Below are 23,187 nucleotides of genomic sequence, written 5' to 3'. Positions count from 1 at the left end.
TTAAAAACTGAAAAATTACCTGTGAAATGTTTTCTCTGTATTGATCTAGTTCAACTTTCTTTCCCTTTAGTTCCTCAGTTAACTGTTCTATTTCTTCTTCTCTTTTTGTATATTCCTGAACAATCTGGCAGGGGAAAAAAAAACTTCTTTAAGATAAATCTACCAAAGGATAAAACTATATACAATTTTGCATTAATTAAAACATTAACTGAAAATGCCAATTGTGCTACATTGTTTGTAGGCAAATAATATATGTTCTTATTACATACTGAAAGTGACATTTTTTATCCTTGAAAAAATAGACACTGCAGTATTTCAGGTTAGCCCAACTATTCTTTTTATAAAGAAAAGGCACAGAACATTGTGTTCCTTAGGAAGAATCTATTTAAAATTCTAATAGATTCAGAATCTGGCATTTAAAGCACATTGTTCCTGCTGTCTAGCTTATTATTACCAAGAGCTCTAGTACAGAGTGGGAGGCAAGTACTGGAGGGAACTCTGTGTGTGTATGTGTGTGTATGGGGAGGATGGTGGTGGTGGTTGGATGCAGAATGGGAATAGAGAAATAGGCATACTGTAGGATTCAGTCCCGTGAAGCAGGAAGCTCTTGATCTTTCTTCAGTTAATAAAGCATCAATTTCATCCAATGTGTTTGGAAGGTCTTGGAAAACCTAAAGAAAAAAATTGCCCGTCATTATAGACACAATGAAAACAGCTCCATTCAAATAGTTAAAAGAAAAATAATCTGTTGAATAAGTTATCTATCTGTTCAACAGCATGCTGGCACACAAGGATACAAAGGAATAATAAACAGGGTCATTTGCCTTCGAAAGCTTGTACTTTAAAGAAAACAAAATGTATGTACTGGATAACACTTTAAGGCAATGTATTGATGTTGAGTATTAAAGCAAGCAGTACATATCATATAGGCTAGGAAATTTAGAGAAAAGAAGTATCAGTTCATGCTACAGGAGAGTTAAGAGAATTCAAAGGCCTAGAATTCATCTCCAGGCCGTAAAGCAAATGGCTAGGGAGGAGCAAGGCAGAGGGAAGATAGGAGCTTGGGAAAAGAGAATGAGTACTGCATACCATGGGGAGTGAGGAGTTGTGTCCATTTGGAATGGTGGGTACTTGCTGAATTGGTAGAATGGGTCCAGAATATGTGGGGCATTGAAAGAGAGCAAGAAGTTAGAACTTTATACTGCACTTATGAAGAACTAAAAAAGCATCCTGAGAATCTAATTACTTTGACAGTTGAATTTCACCACAGTACTATCTTCTGAGTCCATGCCATGGGGACAAATTAGAACAGATACTTTTGTTTTTGAGGGGAGGCAATCAGTACATTGTTTGGCCTAGCACAACCTGCAAAGGCTATATACTACACGGTACAAAATGAATCCTGAAACCCTGAAAAAGATCTTGACATATTAATCTAATATCTTACACTTATTATTTTAACCTCTTAGAAAGCAGTTCAACCTCTATAGACCTTCAAATATTCCTTTGTTGAATCTCTGACTTACTGAGATTTAAGCTCATGTGTCCAACATTTATTTACTCGATATCCTCACTTGACTCTAATAGGCATCTTAAATTTAAGATGGTGAAACAGAATCTGGATTTCACCCACCTTCCCTATCACTTTAAGCAACCCTGTTTCTCCTTCAATCTTCTCCATTCCAGTAAATGGCATCGTAATTTGTTCAGGTGAAAAATTTAGGGGTTCTCTCTCTCATTCTTCATGTCAAATCCATCAGCAAGTCTTGCTGGCTCTGTCACTAAAAGATATCTAAAATCTGTCAACTTCTCCCTCTCTCTCTTCAGTGCTATCACCCTAATTCATGCCATTATGTATCTCTTGCGTGGTCCAAAGAAATGACCTTCTAAATGGTTTCACTGCTTCCATTCCTGTATCCCTACTTTATCCTCCATCTAGAAGAAGAGAAGTTAGAGTGCTCGTTCATACAAGTAGTAATGTCACTTTTCCATTTAAGATCCTCCACTGGAGTCCATCCCAAAAGAATACAACCTTAATTCCTTGTATAGTCTACAAGCCCTACATAATCTTGGCTTCTGCCTTCTTCTCTGCTTGGATAATTTTTAACCCCAGTGAGATTCCTTTTATTCTGAAACATCCCAAATATACTTCTGTCTTGGGCGTTGTCTGAGCTGTTTTCTCTGTCTGGAATACTTTTGCCTGACATCTTCACTTGACTGATCTGTTCTCTTCATTCAGGACTGCTATAAAATGGTATCTTTTCAAAGGAGGCTTCCCTGACCAAGTTCCCATCCATGTCACTCCATCTCCTCACCGTTTTATTTTTCTTAGCATCTCTTGTTATCTGACATTATCTGATTTTTGATTTGTGTTTTCATCTACCCAATCTTCCAGACTAGAATACAAGTTTCAGCTGAAAAGGAAGTATGCCTGTCTTGTACAATGCTTGACATATAAGAGGTAATTAACACATTTTAATGAATATAATCATCTCCTAATTTTGATTCAAAAACAGTATGACTTATCAAGAATAGAATCATGCTTTTTCTGAAAGAAAAAATTAGTAGATTGTACTTATATTTATTTTATAACAACACAATGTATTCTGAAGACATTCTACTGTTTTTAGAAACAAGCTTCTCAATTTGTTTTAAAGATATCTACTGAGTTCCTAGTATGTATCCAAATAGTCGAATCCATTCTCTGTGATTTGTGTCTGATATCATAAAATAAATCGAGGATTTGAAAATTATAATCCATTAATTTTTTTCCAGTTGTTTATATCTTTAGTAGCCATTTCATTATCTATTGAAATAGATAACATTTGAAATTAAGAATTTTAAAGACACACCAATACTAGATATTTTAAAACTTATTTTCTAATTTCATTTTGACATTATTCTGAATAGGTATCCAGGCAAAGTATACTTGTCAGAGGTATATAATTAACGGTGGAATGTGACTGAAGGGCAGCATCTCCTAATTTTACCGAGTGGTATGTCAGGATAAAAAATATAATGGAAACAAGACCTCTTTTTTCCTTTGCTTATTGGCAGATGTTAGCCCTAAATATTCAGCTCTCATTGAACCCTAATTAAACACCCCAATTTCCAGGGAAACATTTTCATTTTCCCTTTATTTTTAAAATATCCTATTTATTATTTCTGATATACCAATTACTGGTACAATGTTTCCATGAAAAACTATGTATGTTCCAACTGTACCCATTAAAAGGCATTTGTATTGGAAGAATAAATGTTATAGTACCAATACCATTGATCTGTTAAGCAACATTTTATATATATATTCAGTTTAAAAATGTGGAAAAACTCCCTATTTTTTATGACACATCATGTTTTTCACGGCCTGTTACAATGCCTAAGATCCCATAATCTTAAAAATATGTTAAATATGGCAACTGTAGCATTATATACTTTTTATACTTACTGTCTGGTATTCTTGAGGAAGAGTCTGCTCTGCACCCAGGTTACATACTTGCCTAGCTCTCTTCATAAGTTCCTTGCATTTCTGCAATAATCTCTGTCTATTTTCATCCAATTCAATGAAATGTTGCTATTAAAAAATTTATTTTGAAAATTTGAATGTTAATATTAATGCAGAGGGATGTTTTATTAAACTACCACATATTAAATACATTGTTGAATTCTGATTATAATGATAATCAAATTATCTGAAACTGTACCTTAAATAATGACTCTTTTTATTATAAAGGTTAAACTTGAACTTAAACTTTAAAATACATCAGCACATCAATAACCTGGCATTTCTCTAATCCATAAGAGGTGTAAAATTTAAATTTTACTGCCTTTTTCTGAAAGTCTAGCTTAGCTCCATGTAATTATATTTATTTACTTACTTACTTATTTATTTATTTTTTTGAGACAGTCTTGCCCTGTCACCCAGGCTGGAGTGCAGTGACGTGACGTGATCTCAGCTCACTGCAACCTCCGCCTCCCAGATTCAAGTGATTATCACGCCTCAGCCTCCCGAGTAGCTGAGATTACAGATGTGTACCACCAAGCCTGGCTAATTTTTGTGTTTTTAGTAGAGACAAGGTTTCACCATGTCGGCCAGGCTGGTCTCCAACTCCTGGCCTCAAGTGATCCATCCGCCTTGGGCTCTCAAAAGTGCTGGGATTACAGGCGTGAGCCACCAGGCCCGGTCATGTAATTATATTATAATCAGATTTGAGATACACAGTACACAGGCTTCATATCAGAAAACTCAGCACTCAAATGTAGTTAGAACCTTTAAATCATGCTTGATAGTTTTCCAAGTACCTTCCATGTAGTTATTTATTCATGGACCTATTCATTCCTTCACCAAACAATCACTGAGAACCTATTAAATGCCAGTATTATAATCTGCATTGGTCACAGAAAGGCGAATAAGGACAAAGAGACACAGGATCATTATCATAACAGAAACAGGTACTCTTTACTAAATGCTTATGTGCTAGGCCCTTGGCTAGGTGCTTCACATACATTATTCCCTTTATTTCTCACAAACACTGCACAGTAATATTATCCTCATTTAGTGCATTTAAAAAAAAAAAAAAAAGAGACTGAAAGGAATTAAGTAACTTGCCCAAGCCCACACATTTAGTTAGAGACTGTTATGATTCACATCCCTGTCTGCTTACAGGACACATGCTCTTTTCATTACACCATGGCACCTCTCAGCAGGAGCAGATTGGACAGAGTATGTATGTAGGGAAGGTCAGAGTGGTCACAGAAGCTATGACAACTTAACAGCCTTAAATGACAAGAAATAAGGAACATATACAGCAGATGACATTCCAAGGACAGGTGATTATGAATTTTAAGGCATATGAGCCTCAAAGACCTGCTTATTTAAGAAACAAGTAATCTAATGTGGTTGGAGGAGAGGAATTTGTAAGGATGTAAAAGATCAGAGTTGGTAAAATGGACAAGGGCCAGACTGCAAAAATTTCACACGTAACAGGGAAGGTATCTCATCTACTAAATGTCTTCTGTAGGTCAAGCACTGTTACAACCACTATCCTGTTAATTGTTCTAATCCCAATTATGATCTTAAAGAAAAGGGTTATCTCTATTTGTAGATGTGGCTCAGACACATGAAGAAACTTGCCCAAGGTTATGGAACTAGCAGATTTCTGAGAAATAAAACAGGTCTGGTTTGCTCTTTTCACTAACCCTCAAACTCTGGTTGGCACAAAAAACAGCTGGGGGTGGGGGATCTGGAATGGCCTAAGCACATTCCAGATCTATTTGATTAATATCTCTGGGGCTGAGGTCTGGACACCTGTATTATTAAGGGGGCCCTCAGGTGACTTTTATGCACACGGGTTTGATAGCAAATAAACTAAACCAAGACAATAGTTATGAAAAGTGAAAGGATATATACTGGACCAAACTGAAAATACAAGCAATCCTTTATACTAACCACTTAGTACTATGGTTTCCTTGAATAAATTCCTCAGTCCCTATAGCTTGAGAGAAATAAAAGAAAATGTTAAAGACTCCCAATCATCCCTACTCTGCTAAGGACCATTGTACTCAGGCAAATGCAAAACAAGGAACAGCTGGATAGAAACTAAATACTCCTAATTTCTTCTATTCCTGATTCTTGTTCCTCTGGACTTTGCTAAAATAAAGTACTAGAACATTATGGAAAAGAAGTATCAATGAGTTGATAATTTGAAGCTCTGGACTTAGAAAGACAAAATCTAATTTAATAGTTTGTTTGGTGGCATATGTGTAATAAAACATTTATCTGAGAAAATATTCTATACATATGTGTTTGTGATACAGATCTTCACATAGCACTTGTTTTGCTTTTTGTTTTTAAAACCACAATTCTTGCTGAGCTTTTTAAGGGTGGAAGTGGGAAGGCATATATAATTATATCAGATAATGCTGTAAAGTCAGACTAGTGAAAAGGCTTTATCTACATTTCTGCTTAGAGTCCAGCCTTTAATAGTTAATAGAGAATAGAAAATACTCCATCTGTTTAAGATATAAGATAAGCAATGAGTGAAATGTACAAAATATCCCCCACTAACATCTCAAAAAAGATTACTTTGTAGTTATATACCCTAGAAAAAATTTGTAAGTATTATCTTTTTTTCTAAAATTCTTTTTGTGGAAAGTTCACTTGTTACGGAAATTGTATAGAAATACCTCGACATTAAACAAGAAAAAGGTTTTCTAAGGCAGCCCTCTTGTGGAAGAAGTAAGAATTATTCACAGAATTTCTTATGAAAACTGTATATATTAAAACTTATTTTAGTAACAGTTCATTAAAATAAGAATCAAATAAAATGAAAACCATTTTCTATATGAATAAAATTAAGTCTTAGGTATCATCAACTTTTACTAAAACATTAGCTGTAAATTAACACATTTCTCCCTCAATTTTCCTTTAATAAAATGTCATTCCAATTTAGTTGATTTCAAATTCAAATGTTAAACATTTGTTTTAGTTACCAGACAGAATACACACTTAAAAATATAAAAATCATTCATTTAGAAAGTCAACTTTAAATTTTAATGTAATACTAGAAATTTAGAACAATAATCTTAACTTTTAATACACAAGACCATAAATTCTACTTAAACTAATTTAATCATAAACAATAAAATAATGGGAATAATACTATTTCCTTGTAAAATGTTTTCTTCAAAATTTCATCTCATCTAAGTAAAAAAAAGCCTCCTCTGAAACAGTTCTTTCTTGAGGGAGTGGCAAGCAGGTGGGCAGGAGAGAGGTCAGATGAAAAGCACAGAACTCCTAAATTTGGTATTAGAATAAGCAAATAAATGTAACAACTTTCCATTTTTATAACTAATATTAATTCTGATGTAAATCTATACTTTTAAAGGAAACACTGGCTTCATGCTAAGCAGCACACTAGGCATCTTGATATATATTATTAAACTGAATATCATAATATCCCTCCAAATTAGGTAGGTATCATACTTATGGCTGCAGAGAATGATTAAGCTTGGAGTGGTTAGGAAACCTGCCCATGGTCAAAAACAAAATAACAGAAATTTTTATCGACCTCTGTATTTGGATTCACACACAGCTTACTAACTTGTCCTAAAAATAGTCCATAAGTTAGTGACATTACCAAAGAGAGGCTTCCCACCATCTACCTTTCTCAGGGGATGTTTTATAGGTCTGTTGCCCTATTTACCTTCCAAAAATCTGAGAAAGTATCAAACTCCATGGTGGTTAGTTACCTCTAAGTCCCCTCATAAATACAATCTCCGTGAAATTTTGTGTCAATCTTTTGTGAATTTATTTTCACGAAAGAAAAAAGGACAAAACCAAGTGGTAGCAATAGTTCCTCAGAGCAACCTGCCATGTGCTCAAAGGGACAAGTAGGAAAAAAAAAATTTCTCTTTGGTTCAAATGAAGCTGCATAGCAGGAACAGATGAGATAGATAAAATCATGTGCAGGTAAATGGCAGCAAACATGAGAAGAAAACAAGAGTAGGTAAAAGAGAAAGTGAACTACCATACACCTACTACATACTTTTAGTCATCATTCTTGACTCTTTTTTTTTTTTTTTGAGATGGAGTCTCGCTCTGTCGCCCAGGCTGGAGTGCAGTGGCGTGATCTCGGCTCACTGTAAGCTCCGCCTCCCAGGTTCACGTCATTCTCCTGCCTCAGCCTCCCGCGTAGCTGGGACTACAGGCGCCCACCACCACGCCCCGCTAATTTTTTGTATTTTTAGTAGAGATGGAGTTTCACCACGTTAGCCAGGATGGTCTTGATCTCCTGCCCTCGTGATCCGCCCACCTCGGCCTCCCAAAGTGCTGGGATTACAGGCGTGAGCCACTGTGCCCGGCCCATTCTTGACTCTTTCAAATGTGTGGCTAATGACTACGATCAGACAGCAACAAACATTTATTAAGTATGCACAACAAGAAATGAAAGAACCTTACAAAAGGGCTGGTAAAGCATTTATAAATGAAAAGCATTTAAAAATTTTATTTTATTTTTTAAGAGATAAAGTCTTACAGTGTTGCCCAGGATGGACTTGAACTCCTGGACCCAAGTGGTCCTCCTATCTCAGCCTCCAAAGTAATTGGGACTATAGGTACACTCAGATCATTTAAGAACTTTCAAATCAACATATGAATAAGAAAAACAGAGTGGTGTAAAATATTGCTGAGGAAATGCAAAATAAAGTCAGAGGTAGTATTAAGTAAGGTTACTTATGTGTGTCAAGGAAGAGTTCTAGTCTTAAAAGCAGCAATGGACTCAGAATGAAAAAGGTGAAAGAACGATATGGGAAAGATACAGAGGTTATGAACAATGGTAGGAACACTGGAACAGCCAACCAAGGTAAAAAAAGGCTAGAAGTTGGAAATAGACATTAGAAGACTACTGTAAAGCTTTGGATGATGTATAATATTATAAAGCTGTAGATTTCTGCAGCAGAACATAAAAATTAGCACAATTTTTTTTTCTGGCAGCTAAATGAGTGCAAAATTCGTAAAAAGTGAGGCCACAGCTATTAGGACTTAATGACTAGACAGGGTGGTAGCCGTGATAGTTAGAAAGAGGAGAACTAATAATGTGGTGTAATGGCTAAATTGGGCAAAGGGCAAGGAAAAGGAACAAGAACAAAAAGAGAATCAAAATGTGCTAAGTAAAGTTTCTCCAGTTAACTTTGAAATTATGCAAATGGCTGGGCATGGTGGCACATACCTATAATCCCAGTACTTTGGGAGGCCAAGGTGGGAAGATTGCTTGAGGTTAGGAGTTTGAGACCAGCCAGGGCAACCTAGTGAGAACTATCCCTACAAATAAAAAATTAGCCAGGTGTGTGGCATGCACCTGTAGTCCTAGATACCTGGAAAGGCTGAGGCAGGTGGATTGCTTGAGCCCAGGATTTCCAGGCTGCAGCAAGCTGTTGACCATGCCACCACACTTCAGCCTGGGTGAGAGAGTAAGATCCCGTTCTCAAGGAAACAAAACAAAACAAAACAGCAAATGTGTTGAGAAATTATGCACTATTAAAATATAATCAAAATAATACATAATGAGTTATGTTGGCTATTTGTGCTTTCTGAATAACCAAAATGCATTCAACTACAGGAATTTTAACTTTAAATTTGAAAGTGGCTGCCTTGGTAAAAAAAAAAAATTAGCAATTCACTGATTAAAAAAAAAAACCCCCTCCCCAAAAACTTTCCTACTTTCCAGAAACACAGCAGTCAGCTCTACTCAAAACAGTATTTCTTGGCCAGGTGTAGTGGCTCACACCTGTAATCGTAGCACTTTGGGAGGCTGAGGCGGGTGGATCATTTTATGTCAGGAGTTTGAGGCCAGGCATGGTGAAACACCATCTCTACTAAAAATGCAAAAATTAGCCGATTAGCAGGGTGTGGTGGCACTCGCCTGTCGTCCCAGCTACTTGGGAGGCTGAGGCAGGAGAATCGCTTGAACCCAGGAGACCGAGGTTGCAGTGAGCTGAGATCGTGCCACCGCACTCCAGCCTGGGTGACAGAGCAAGACTGTCTCCAAAAAAAAAAAAAAAAAAAACCCAAAACACAGTATTTATCCTATTTACTAATAAAATGGATCAGAAGAGAACACCCTGCCAATCTGTACTAATCTCAGTCCATCTATAAGGGCTATTGGAAGAGTCTCTCTCACTGTGTCAAGTGTGGGTTACAGTTTAAGAGTATACTTACTCCAAAGCCATTGATTTCATACTTCTGTAAACATGACACAAACAAATCGTTTTCTTCTCATTAATACTGATGTAAAAGTAAAACTTCAGGCACCAGAATCAAATATTGTATTGTTGATATAGTTTGGCTGTGTCCCCACCCAAATCTCATCTTGAATTCCCACGTGTTGTGGCAGGGACCTGGTGGGAGGCAACTGAATCATGGGGGCAGGTCCTTCCTGTGCTGTTCTCACGATAGTAAGTCTCACGAGACCTGATGGTTCTATAAGGGTCCCCGTACAAGCTCTCTCTTTGCCTGCCACCATTCATGTAAGATGTGACTTGCTCCTCCTTGTCTTCCGCCATGATTGTGAGACCTCCCCAGCCATATGGAACTGTAAGTCCATTAAACCTCTTTCTTTTGTAAACTGCCCAGTCTCGGGTATGTCTTTATCAGCAGCATGAAAATGGACTGATACAATTGTGTTATTGGATTTAAAGCTACACATATTAATAGTATCTGCCTGATGGGTCAACTTCTTCATGAAACCTCTTTTATAACAACATTTCCTATATGGAACAACCACATTCATAAGCTCAATCAATGAAGTAACTTCAGCATGGACTCTACAATTACTTACCAATAGAACAGATGAAAAAGTAGCAGATGACATTCCCCACATGCCCAGGAAATAAGCCCTGATGAGGCTCTCCTCTGGTAGCTAGTTCAGTTTCTTCACTCCCCACTCCCATTTGGAACTTACCTTTGATTGCTTTTTGCTGGACACCGACTACCTATTTAGAATACTATTGCTATTCATTCTGCCATCCTTTCCTTCCTTTGTTCTTGGTGAAGGTGGGGAGTGGGGGAGAGGACTTTCCTGTCTTCCACATCTCTGGATTTTGCCCAGCCCTGGCATATCAAACCTTATCTTCAGCTTCGTTTGGCTATGTGTGTTTGTGCCTGCATGCTCCTAGTTGCTTATCTGCTAGCAAAACTGTTTTTCTTTTCTTAAGTCAAAGGGTTTGAAGAGGTTGGCTTCAGAATAATAAAGCTGCTACTTTACTCTGATTTAATCTTTCCATTCACCTGTGCAGTCTTATGTCTACATTTCCTAAAATCTACCCTCTGTGGATGCTTTCCACAAAAAGGCACCCCTATATAGCTCACATTTATGTAACAAATACATTTATGCAGTTAAGTTACAGTGAATCATGTACATAACCCTGCCGGAGAGTGACAGACTCTGGTGAAGTAGAAGAATAGATGGGGAAGGGTAAAAAGAGACTCTGAATACATGAACAGGTTTAAAAATCTACAACAAATACGGCAAGGGTTAATTAACATTTGTCAAAGAGGGGTACTGGACACATGGATGTTGTTACTCTTCATATTCTTGTATATGTTTAAAATGACGTAATAAAAATACTAGTAAAAAGACAAGTGAAATAAATGATAAAACTCTAACTTAATTTTTTTTTTGTAACTCATTTCAGTTTTCTTCCCTAACTTTTGGGGAGTAACCAAGGAATCATAAACTGCAATATTTAAAGGAGACAAACTTGATGAATTCTGACAAATATACACACCTGTAAAGCTAGTACCATCAAGAAAATAAACATATCTATCACCTTCAAAAGCTCTGAAATTATATAGTGTATGCTCTCTTTTGGTCTGGTTTCTTCCACTCAGCTTCACTGAGATTCATTTATGTGTGCATCAGTAATTCATTTCTTATTGTGGCAGAGTAATATTCCACATACCATAATTTGTTTAATCATTCAGGTGTTGCTGGGCATTAACCTCCATTTTTGTTGTTGCTGTCTTTTTTTTTAAGACAGGGTCTTGCTCTACTGCCTAGGCTAGAGTGCAGTGACATGATCACTGTTCACCGAAGCCTCAACCTCCCAGGCTCCAGTGATTCTCCAACCTCAGCCTCTCGAGTAGCTGGGACTACAGGCATTCACCATCATGCCTGGCAAATTTTTAATTTTTTGTAGAAACAGAGTCTTGCTATGTTGCCTAGGCTGGTCTCAAACTCCTGGGCATGATTCTCCTGCCTTGGCCTCCTAAAGTGCTGGGATTATAGGCATGAGCCACTGCTCTCGGCCTTATTTCCAGTTTTTAGCTATTACAAAGACAGCTGTTACACATTTGTGTACTAGTCTTTCATAGACATATCCTTTCACTTCATATGTCAGGTATATGTTTAGCTCTTAAACTCCCAAATGATTTTCCACAGTGATTACATACATTTTAAATTCCCCCCAGCGGCGTATGACAGTTCCAGTTGCTCCAAATTCTCAGCAATTTAGTATGATCAGTCTTTTAAAATTTTAGCAATTCTAGTGAGTCTATGGTTTAACTCATGCCTTTAATATAAACTTCCCTACTGACTAATAAGGTTGGACATCTTTCTTTTTTATATATGTACTTTTTCTTTTCTACCCAAGACCAGTAAAGTCAGGTTTGGCATCTTTTCACGTGCTTATTTACTATTCATATACTTCCTTTAGTATGGTGAAGTTCTTTGCCCATTTTTTCACTGGGTTGGTCTTCTTTGTATTGATAGTTGAAATTATTTTTACAGCATCCATCAGGGGTCAGCAAACTTTAAAGGCCAATAAGGAAATTAAGCTTTGAGGGTCATATAAAGTCTGTCACATTATACACACACACACATACACACACACTCTCTTCTCTCTTTAAAAAATATGAAAACTATTCTTAGCTCACAGGGACTTTACAAAAACAAGAGCTTGGGCTAGATTTGGCCCACAGGCATAATCCTCTTGGTCTAGATACAAGTCCTCTCTGAGGTGTACTGCAAATATATTCTCCCAGTTTGTAGCTCGCCTTTTTGTAACGACATCTACCGAAAACAAAAGTTGTTCATTTTGATGAATGCAATGATTCTTTTTCTCTTATAATTTGTGCTTTTTCTATTTTATCTAAGAAATCCTTGCCAAAACCAAGGTAACTAAGATTTTCTCTTACATTTTCTTCAAGAAGTTTTATAATTTTAGCTCTTAAAGTCTGTGACTTATTTGTATATGATACGAGGTAAGGGTATAGTTCATTTTTTACATATGACTATGCAATTGTTCCAGCACTATTTGTTACAAAGATTACTCTTTCCCCATTGAAATCCCTGGGCATCTTTGTCAAAAAAAAAAAAAAAAAAAACCAACTGACCATAAATATGTGGATGTATTTCTAGAGTATTCTGTTCCATTGATCCATATATATCTACTTTTATACAGATACAATGTCTTGATTGTTGCAACGTCATAATACATTTTAAAATTAGTGGGAGTCCTGCAACTCATTTTTCAAAGTTGTTTTTGCCCTTCTAAGTCCATTGCATTTTAGAATAAGTCAATGTCTATAATCTGGCTGGGAATTTTATTGAATTTATAGATTTGGAAGAGAAATGACATTTTAAGAAATCCTGAATTTTTGATCCATGAACACAAAGTATTTAATTTCTCTCAGCAAAGTTTTCTCTCATCAAAGTTTTGTAGTTTTCAGGATACAAGTCTTTTAAATATATCCCTAGTATTTTTTTCCTTTCTTTTTTTGGGACAGTCTTACTCTGTCACCCAGGCTGGAGTGCAGTGACATGATCTCGGCTCACTGCAACCTCTGCCTTCTGGGTTCAAGTGATCCTCTTGTCTCAGCCTGAGTAGCTGGGATTACAGGCACGTGCCACCATGCCCAGCTAATTTTTGTATTTTTAGTAGAGACAGGGTTTTGCCATGTTGGCCAGGCTGATCTCAAACTCCTGACCTCTGATTATCTGGCCACCTCGGCCTCCCAAAGCCTTTCTTTTTAATGACAGGGTTTTATCCCCTCATCCAGGAGGCTGAAGCGCAGGGGTGAAATCACAGCTCGTGGCAGCCTTGACCTTCCGAGCTCAAGCCATCCTCCAGCCTTGGCCTCCCAAAGTGCTAGGATTATAGGTATGAGCCACCATGCCCAGCCAGGTATTTCATTTTTGATGCTATTGTAAATAGTACTGTTTTAAAATGGCAATTGCCAATTGTTCATTGTTTGTAGGTGGGGCCGCAATGAATTTCTATATATTGAACTTATCTCCTACAACCTTGCTAAATTTTCACTGATGGTTCTAGTAGCATTTTGGTAGATTCCTTAAGACTTTCCATAGAGATGATCGTGTTTGGAGGTTTTTTTTTACATTTAATACATTTAATTTTTCTAGCCTTACTGCACTGACTAGAACACTTCCAGTACAATGTGGACTAGAAGTGGTGAGGGTGGGCATTTTCCTCGTCCCCAATCGTAAGGGGACAGTTTACAGTTTTCCACCAAGATTGATATAAGCTGTTGGTTTTCAGATATCCTTTATCAGAATGATGAAGTCTCCTTCGATTCCCAGTTGCAAAAAGTTTTTATAATGAAGGGATGCTGAATTTTGACATTTTTTCTGTATATATTGAAATGATCATCTAGTTTTTCAGTTTCAGTCTGTTAATATGGTGAATTATACTGATGAATATCCAAATATTAAACCAACCTTATATATCTGAGATAAAACTTAATTGGTTACAATGTATTACTTTTTATATATTTTTGGATTTGACCTGCTAACATTATATGAAGAATTTTTGGGTCTATGTTCATGATAGGTATTAGTCTGTAGTTCTCTTTAGTATCAGGTAATGCTGGCCTCATATAATGCTTCAAGAAGTATTCCCTCCTCTTCACCTTCTGGAAAATCTTAAATAGAACTGGTATTAATTCTTTTTTTTTTTTTGAGACAGGGTCTCACTCTGTCACCCAGGCTGAAGTACAGTAGTCCAATCACACCTTAGTGTGGCCTGGACCTCCCAGGCTCAAGTAAGCCTTCCACCTCAGCCTCCTGAGTAGCTAGCTGAGATTACAGGTGCATTCCTTCATGCCTGGATAATTTTTATATTTTTTGTAGAGACAGGGTTTTGCCACGTTGCCCAGACTGGTCTTGAACTCCTGACTCAAGGGCTCCACCTGCCTCTGCCTCCCAAAGTGCTGGGATTACAGTGTGAGCCACTACACTCAGCCGGGATTAATTATTTTATAAATGCTTGGTAGAATTAACCAGTGAAGATTTTGGGACTGAAGTTCTCTTAGTGGTAAAGTTTTTAATGAGAAATTCAATTTTTAAAATAAATATAAGGTTAGTCTAGTTACCTATTATCTTCTCGAGTGACCTTTGGTAGTTTTGTGTTTTTTAAGAAATGTGTCCATTTCATCAAAGTTGTCAAATTTATTGGCAGGAGGTTTTTAATCATATTCTCTTAATGTCCTTTAATGTCTATAGGATCTGTAGTGTTATTCTGTCATGCTACCTGCATTGTGATGTGAAAACTCTTCCCAAGCAGTAAGATGAGGCAATCATAGGGCTCACTTTGTTTTCTACCCCTTCTCTCAAGGATCACTGTCCCGTGCTGCGTGTTGTCCAATGTCTGAAAACCTCTATTTGACATACTCACATCTTTTAGTGGTTTCCAGTGAGACAGTAAATACGGTTCCTGTTACTTCATCATCGCCAAGAATGGAAGCTTTACTTTTTATAATGAAAAATTTCAAACATATACAAAAATAGAGAGAATGGTATAAACTTTCACATACCTATTATCCAGCTTCAACAATTATCAACTTATAACCAATATTGTTTCATGTATACTCCCTTCCTAAATGGCCCTCTCTCTGGAATATTTTGAAGCAGTCCCAGACAGCCTATCATTTCCTTCATAAATATTGTGGCAATGTATCTTTAAAAGACAAAGACTTAAAAAAAAACACCCATAACCATAATACCACTATCAAACCTAAAAATATTATCAATAAATTCTATTATCAAGTACTGAGTCAGTATTCAAATCTCCGTTTTTTTCTACCTTTTAAAAGTAGTTGATTTGCTTAAATCAGAATCAAAATAAGGTGTACACATTATATGTGGTTAATACATTTCTTAAGTCCTTTTAAACTTTTAGGTTTCCCCTTCCACTCTTCCTTGAAAGTATTTTAGAAACTGTACTGTCTAATAAAATAGAAACCAGTTACGTGTGGCTATAAAGCACTAAAATGTGGCTAAAGTGACTAAGAAACTGAATTTTAAATTTGAATTTAAATTTAAAATTAAAAACTGATACTTGTTCCTAGCTATTGGAAAATGGAACAGCTTGGGTATGTGAACCTAACTTTTTCAACTATCAGTTTTAGAAAATCAAAATACAGATCAAGTATTTCTGATGAAAATTTACTATCTGACCTGAGATGTGTTTTAAGTATAAAGTATTTTGAAGACTATGAGATACAAAATAGCTTATTAGTAAATTTTCAATATTGCTTATAAGTTGAAATGACAATATTTTGGATATACTGGGTAAAATATATTATTGTAATTCATTTAACCCATTTCTTTTTGCTTTTTAAAATCTGGCTACTACAAAGTTACATGTAGGCTGGGTGTAGTGGCTCACACCTATAAACCCAGCCTTTGGGAGGCTGAGGTGGGTGGATAACCTGAGGTCAGGAGTTTGAGACCAGCCTGGCCAACAAAGTGAAACCCCATCTCTACCAAAAATACAAAAAAATTAGCAGGGCATGGTGCTATGCCTGTAGTCCCAGCTACTTGGGAGACTGAGGCAGGAAAATCGCCTGAACCCAGAAGGCGGAGGTTGCAGTGAGCTGAGACTGCACTCCAGCCAGGGTGACAGAGTGAAGACTCTGTCTCGGAAAAAAAAAAAAAAAAGAAAGTTACATGTAGAGCTTACACTGTATTTCTACTGGACAGTGCTGGAGTAAATTATTTATCCTACAGAGTTCCTTATATTCTAGGTTTTGCTGACTGTATTCCTCAGTGCCATTTAATATATTTCTTCCTGTCCTGAATTCATTGTAACCTGGTAGTTTTAGACCACTGGTTCTCAACTGGGGGTACTTTTGCTCCCCAGGGGGCAAATGTCTGGAGACATTTTTGATTGTAACAACTGGGGTGAAGTATGTGTGTGTGCACTATTGACATCTAACAGGCAGAGGCTAGGAATACTGCTAAACATTCTAAAAAGCACAAAAAAATTTATCCACTCTAAAATGTCAATAATGCTGAGGTGAGAAACCCTGTTTTAGCGACTTAGATTGCAATTTGATTTTTTAAATAAGACCATTTGATATGGTTTGGCTCTTTGTCTCAACCCAAATCTCATGTTGAACCGTAATCCCCAACGTTGGGGAAAGAATCTAGTGGGAGGTGATTGGCTCATGAGGGTGGATTTCCTCCTTGCTGATCTCATGATATTGAGTTCTCACAAGATCTGGTCGTTTAAAAGTGTGCAGCACTTCCCCCCTTCTCTCTCTCTCGCCGCCATGGTAAGACATGCCTGATTCCTCTTACCTTGCCTATGATTTTAAGTTTCCTGAGGCCTCCCAGCCATGCACCTTGTACAGCCTGAAGAACTGTGATTCAATTAAACCCTTTCTTTATAAATTACCCAGTCTCAGGTAGTTCTTTATAGAAGTGTGAGAATGTACTAATACAGAAAATTGATACAAGAGAAGTGGGGGCATTGCTATAAAGATACCTGAAAATGTGGAAACAACTTTGGAACTGGGTAATAAGCAGAGGTTGGAACAGTTTGGAGGGCTCAGAAGAAGACAGGAAGATGAGGGAAAGTTTGGAACTTCAAGACTTGTTGAGCGGTTGTGACCAAAATGCTGACAAGGATATGGACAGTGAAGTCCAGGTTGAGGTGGTCTCAGATGGAGATGAGGAACTTATTGGAAACTCAAGTAAAGGTCACTCTTGCTATGTTTTAGCAGAGACTGGCAGCACTGTGCCTCTGCTCAAGAGATCTGTGGAACTCTGAACTTGAGAGAGACGATTTAGGGCATCCAGTGGAAGAAATTTCTAAGCAGCAAAGCATTCAAGATGGGGCCTGGCTGCTTCTAACAGCCTATGCTCATTTGCATAAACAAAAATGACCTGAAACTATAACTTTCAAAGGAAAGCAGAGCATGAAAGTCTGGAAAACTTGCAGCCCAACCATGCAGTAGAAAAGAAAAACCCATTTCCCGGAGAAGGAATTCAAGGCTGCAGAAACTTGCAGAAGTAAAGAAGAGCCAAATGTTAACAGCCAAGACAATGGGGAAAATGCCTCCAGGGCATGTCAGAAGCAGCCCCTCCCATCACAGGCCTGGCGGTCTAGGAGGGAAAACTTGTTTCTTGGGCCAGGTCCAGGGCCCTGCTGCTCTGTGCAGCCTTAGGGCATGGTGCCCTACATCCTAGTCACTCCAGGTGTGGCTAAAAGGGGCCAAGATATGGCTCAGGCCATTACTTCAGGGGGTGCAAGTCCCAAGCCTTGGCAGTTTCCACAAGGTACTGGTCCTGTGGGTGTGCAGAAGGCAAGAGTTGAGGTTTGGGGGAGACTCTGCTTAGGTTTCAAAGGATGTATGGAAATGCCTGGATGTCTAGGCAGAAGTCTGCTGCAGGGGCTAAGCCCTCATGGAGAACCTCTACTAGGGCAGTATGGAAGGGAAATGTGGGGTTGCAGCCCCCACACAGAGTCCCCACTGGGGCACTGCCTAGTGGAGCTGTGAGAAGAGGGCCACTGTCCTCCAGACTCCAGAATGGTAGATCCACTGACAGCTTGCACCGTATGCCAAGAAAAGCTGCAGGCATTCAATGTCAGCCCATGAAAGCAGCTGTGGGGGCTGTACCCTGCACAGCCACAGGGGTGCAGCTGCCCAAAGCCTTGGGAGCCCACTCCTTGTATCAGTGTGGCCTTGATGTGAGACATGGAGTCAAAGACTTCTTTGGGGCATTAAGACTTAAATGTTTGCCCTGCAGGGTTTCAGACATGTGTGGGGCCTGTAGTTCCTTCGTTTTGGCTGATTTCTCCCTTTTTGAAAGGGGGTATTTACCCAATGCCTGCGCCCCCATTATATCTTGGAAGTAACTAGCTTGTTTTCGATTTTACAAGTTCGTAGGTGGAAAGGGCTTGCCTTGTCTCAGGTTCAACTTGTACTTAGACTTTTGAGTTAATGCTAGAATGAGTTAAGACTTTGGGGGACTGCTGGGAGGGCATGATTGTGTTCTGAAATATGAAAAGGACACAAGATTTCGGAAGGGCCAGGGGCAGAATGATATGGTTAGCTCTGTGTCCCCGGCCAAATCAAATGCTGAATTGTAATTCCCAATGTGGAGGGAGGATCTTGGTGGGAGGTGACTGGATAATGGGGGCGGATTCCCCTTGTAGTTCTTGTGATAGTGAGTTCTCACAAGATCCGGTTGTTTAAAAGTGTGTAGCATTTCCCCCTCATCCTCTCTCCTACTCTGCCATGGTAAGACGTGCTTGCTTCCCCTTCACCTTACACCGTAATTGTTAACTTTCCTGAGGTCTTCCAGCCACGCTTCCTATACAGCCTGTGGAACAGAGTCAACTAAACCTCTTCATAAACTACCCAGTCTCAGGTAGTTCTTTTTAGCAGTGTGAGAAGAGATACCCTATTCCACAGTGGTGGTGTGTCCTTTCATTAGGATACATGTAAATATCTGGCTATCTTTTTGTGATGCTGGAAACCAATGTAATCCGATTCATTAGCAGCTGCAAAGTAGTAACAGCCTAATTCCTTTATTGTTTATAAATTACTTCTTTAAAGATAAACTTCTCTTCATCATGTATTTGTTATTTTCAGGATAAATGCAAAATTCTCTATTTAACCATTTTTCAAAGTCACAAGCCATTTCCCCAGTATCCTCCAAAGTGACCAATATTATTTTATTTTAGCATCATTATAAACTCGTGCATTTAGACATATTTTTAGGATAAATGCAAAATTTTCTAACCATTTTTCAAAGTCACAAGCCAGTTCCCCAGTATCCTCCAAAGTGACCAATATTATTTTATTTTAACATCATTATAAACTTGTGCATTTAGACATTTTTGATAAGTTTTCATCTATTATCTCTTCATGTATGGCGGGTAAATGATTCTTCATGTAGGCTCCTGGGTCCTGTTGATAACCAAGTCATCTCTGATAATTTCTTTGACTTTTGTTACGACAAGATGATCATGGCTAATCTTATATAAACATTTCCTTTCCTGGACCTGAAATCAGCCATTTCTCCAATGGGCCACTTTAGTGGAAAATAGTATTTAGAAGTCATAATCTAGGTCTTTTTAGTAGACAAAGCTAGGAAATGTTTGTTTTTTTGAGAAAATACATTGTGAGTTCATTCTGATATTTACATTCAAATTAAATGCTTTAAGGCTTTATTACTTATCTTCTTTTATATCTAAATCCCTTTTCTCTTATGCTGAAAAACTGTAATTACATTAACGTAACTACTTGTTTGCTTTACTCTATATTTTCAGAATAACATTACAAATATTAACATTATGATTACTGAAAACAGTACATGATTTTTTTTGCAATTTTTTTTTGCCCTTAGAATCATTACAGTGTTTTATAGTCATTTGGAATAATTTTTCTCTGTTAGGCTATGTTGCTAACTCAAAACAAAGTTAGATGCATTTGTTTCATTGTGCTTTTACTAAGCTTGTATTTTTGGAAAATTTCATTTAGTTTTGCTGGCAGATGGTTCCAAAGTGGAAAAAATATAAGATCTATTTAGATGAATGTAGCTTTTAACCTTGTCTTTTCCTACCCCCGGCTGGAAAAAAAAAAAAAAAAGATTCTGGTTTATCATTGTAATTTTTAAATAAGCCAACATAAGGGCATAGTAATCACTTTCCCTGATCCTTTCTTTGATAATAACATACTATAAAGTTTCCTCTCCTTTCTTTTTTGACCTAAGAATATATATATCACTGCATAGAAACATATTGAGATATTTAAGCTTTTAAAAATTTGTATTTCCATTTGCCTGGTACACCTTTGCTCATCCATTTACGTAAGTTTTCATGAGGTATAATTTACATACCATAAAATTCGCTCATTTGAAGTGTACAATTCAATGACTGTTAGTAAATTTACACAGCTATGTAAACATCACCACAGTCCAATTTTACATTTCCATCACCCAAAAAGATCCCTTGCAGCCATCCATCCTTTTATTTTAAAGCTTTCTCAATCTCTTTCTTTTAGATGTACCTCTCACATTCTGCACAGTGTTGGAATTTACTTCCAAAAAATATTTTAATAGGTGAATTATATCGATTTGCATTTAATAATATGACTGATGTTTGACCTTAGCTCTGCCCCTGTTTTATGTCATATTTGTTTTTATGTCTCTTATATCTGTAAATAAAATATCTAGTCTTTAGTTATGTGATTTTCTTGCCCTGCCAGTCTCTTGTCTTTGTGTATCTTTTTGGTATTTAGGAAGGCTTTTATTTTTATTCTGAAGCTTATTATTATGCAAATATATAATATCCTTATGTCCTTAATAGTTTTGGGGGATACTATCTATTGGCTCCCTACTATATATAAATAATTTTGAATATCTCCCTTATTTTCCTCTCCCAAAACATCTAATATGAAGTAATAACTTTTTATTTCCTGAAAATACCTATAGGACAATCAGTTAATATATTCTATTTTACTTGCATTATCTCCCTTCTTGCATTTTCAGAGAAATGTGCTTTAGTTACATTGTCAGACTTATAACCATAGAATATATATTTTATGATCTCCTTTATCATGTAGCTCTAGTTCTCTTCAGTAAGAAGTTTTGTTCTGCAAAGGAGTTTCAGTTAGTTTGAGAGTTCACAGGGCTAGATAACCCCAGCACTATCCAACCTTTCTGAAGTCTATAAAGTTGCCTCCCAGTTTTAGCTGCTCTCAAATTGATCTCTAAGCGTTCTACAACTCATGAGACCTTTAGAAATGATCAGGATGCTGGCAGTCTGATATTTGGATTCTCTGAGCCCTCCCTTGCTGATACCATGCTAGTCTTGATGCTGCTGCTGATTTATTTTACCCACTTGTATTCTGGAGTTCACAGGTGTTGTATAATAAAGAATTTGACTGGGCTTTGTTGCTGGTTCCTCCAAAGTTCTTGGAATTGAGCAATAGGAAAGTCTGTATTACTCATGAGCCCCTTAGATCACTCCTGAGTTAATGCTAAGAATATGACTCAGGATGGGGATAGAAAATGCCACAAAGATCAACTGTATGATTTGAGCAATACACATGTCTTTGAGCCACATGATTTCAGCCCAACTTCCCAAACTCCAGGGAAGAGGGGTGATGATCAAGCTCAACCACATGGCCAATGATTCAATCAACCATGTCTATATAATGAAACCCCAATAAGAAACCTGAGTACTGAAGCTTGGTAGGGCCTACTGGTTGGTGAACCAGGAGATGTGTGAGGAGGGTGATGTACCCTAATTGCACAAGAAAAGAGTAAAGAAACTTTTGAGTTTAGGACCCTCCAAGATGTCGGTTGTCCTGTGTCTCTTAATTTTGCTAGTCCTGATTGTATCTTTTATAATAAAATTATAATCGCTAAGAATAGTGCTTTCTCGAATTCTGAGTTGTTTTATCAAATTATTGAACCTGAGTGGGGGTCATAGGAACTCTTGAATTTGTAGCTAGTTGGTCAGAAATACAAGTGACCTGGAGATCCCTAAACTTGAAAACGGTGTCTGAAGTAAGGGTGGTCTTTTTGGGAACCGAGCCCCTATGGTATACAGTTTGACAGTGACTCAGGATGGTTAGCGTCAGAATAGTACTGCAGTACGCCCACATGGATACCTTGAAACTTAGTTTTGTTATACGTGTTGTCTATAGGTTTGTTGTTATATTATTCTAGCTGCTCTTCTATTTTTGGGAAGAGATTTTGGAGATTCAAAAACTATGCCACTGCCACTACCATCTTATTGCCAGCTCTCCTTCAGGTTTTAAGTTAATATGGTATATCACATGTTCTCCCCTCCATCCAGTATTTCTGTGTTTATCATTTCACAGTCAGATATTAACAAAAGATTAAATTGCTGAAGTTACTCAACCAGTCTTAAGTATTTTAAGTATTGCTTCCTCATCAACATGATGCATTAAATTTGTAAGTTAAATAGCATAAAACAACAAACTATATATTGCTAGTGATGACAAATGATATATATTTTCAAACCAGTCTGAGGTTAGAACCTCAAAATAAAAAGTAAAGGCAAAAATTTTACCTCTGTAAGACGGAGTTGTGAAGATGCGGCCATATAATCTGATTCTAATTTGTTCTTCTCAGAGATCACTGTAGTATTTTGGAGAATTAAATCTACTTTTTGTATATGCAAAGAAGTACAAATCTAGGAACAAAAACCCCTAAGAGTTAATTTTTATGTTACCTGTTTTAGAACTAAAAAATGTATAGTTTTTTAAAACAGAAGTATAAACCATGAAAAAATAATTTTCCTATTGTGCCTGACATCTCTCTCAAACAGTTCTTGTAACAATTTTTTAGAAAGTGTTTTCCTTTGTTTTTAAGAGAGTTATCTGGAATAAACACATTTAGCTTAATGAGT

At 37.2% G+C, this 23,187-nt stretch overlaps 1 protein-coding gene across 7 annotated transcripts in view; it reads right to left on the bottom strand.

The window, feature by feature from the left end:
• The window catches only part of SMC5 (structural maintenance of chromosomes 5), a 95,725-nt gene that overhangs the window by 7,161 nt on the left and 65,377 nt on the right, over positions 1–23,187 (bottom strand). For 3 of the 7 annotated variants that reach the window (XM_054501702.2, XM_054501704.2, XM_054501706.2), the window contains exons 17-21: positions 22,849–22,971; positions 3,449–3,574; positions 1,090–1,134; positions 576–671; positions 20–124 (exon numbers count right to left, since the gene is read on the bottom strand). In XM_054501702.2, coding sequence (XP_054357677.1) covers positions 20–124; positions 576–671; positions 1,090–1,134; positions 3,449–3,574; positions 22,849–22,971 — 495 coding nt within the window. Of the gene's footprint in view, positions 1–15; positions 125–575; positions 672–1,089; positions 1,161–3,448; positions 3,575–22,848; positions 22,972–23,187 lie in introns of those variants that run through there. The other 4 variants (XM_054501703.2, XM_054501705.2, XM_054501707.2 and 1 more) reach the window with 2 other exon arrangements.

Source organism: Pongo pygmaeus, chromosome 13, assembly GCF_028885625.2.
Source record: "Pongo pygmaeus isolate AG05252 chromosome 13, NHGRI_mPonPyg2-v2.0_pri, whole genome shotgun sequence".
NCBI lineage: Eukaryota > Metazoa > Chordata > Mammalia > Primates > Hominidae > Pongo > Pongo pygmaeus.
The sequence above is the reverse complement of the archived record's forward strand: the minus strand, read 5'-3'. Positions and strand labels throughout refer to the sequence as shown.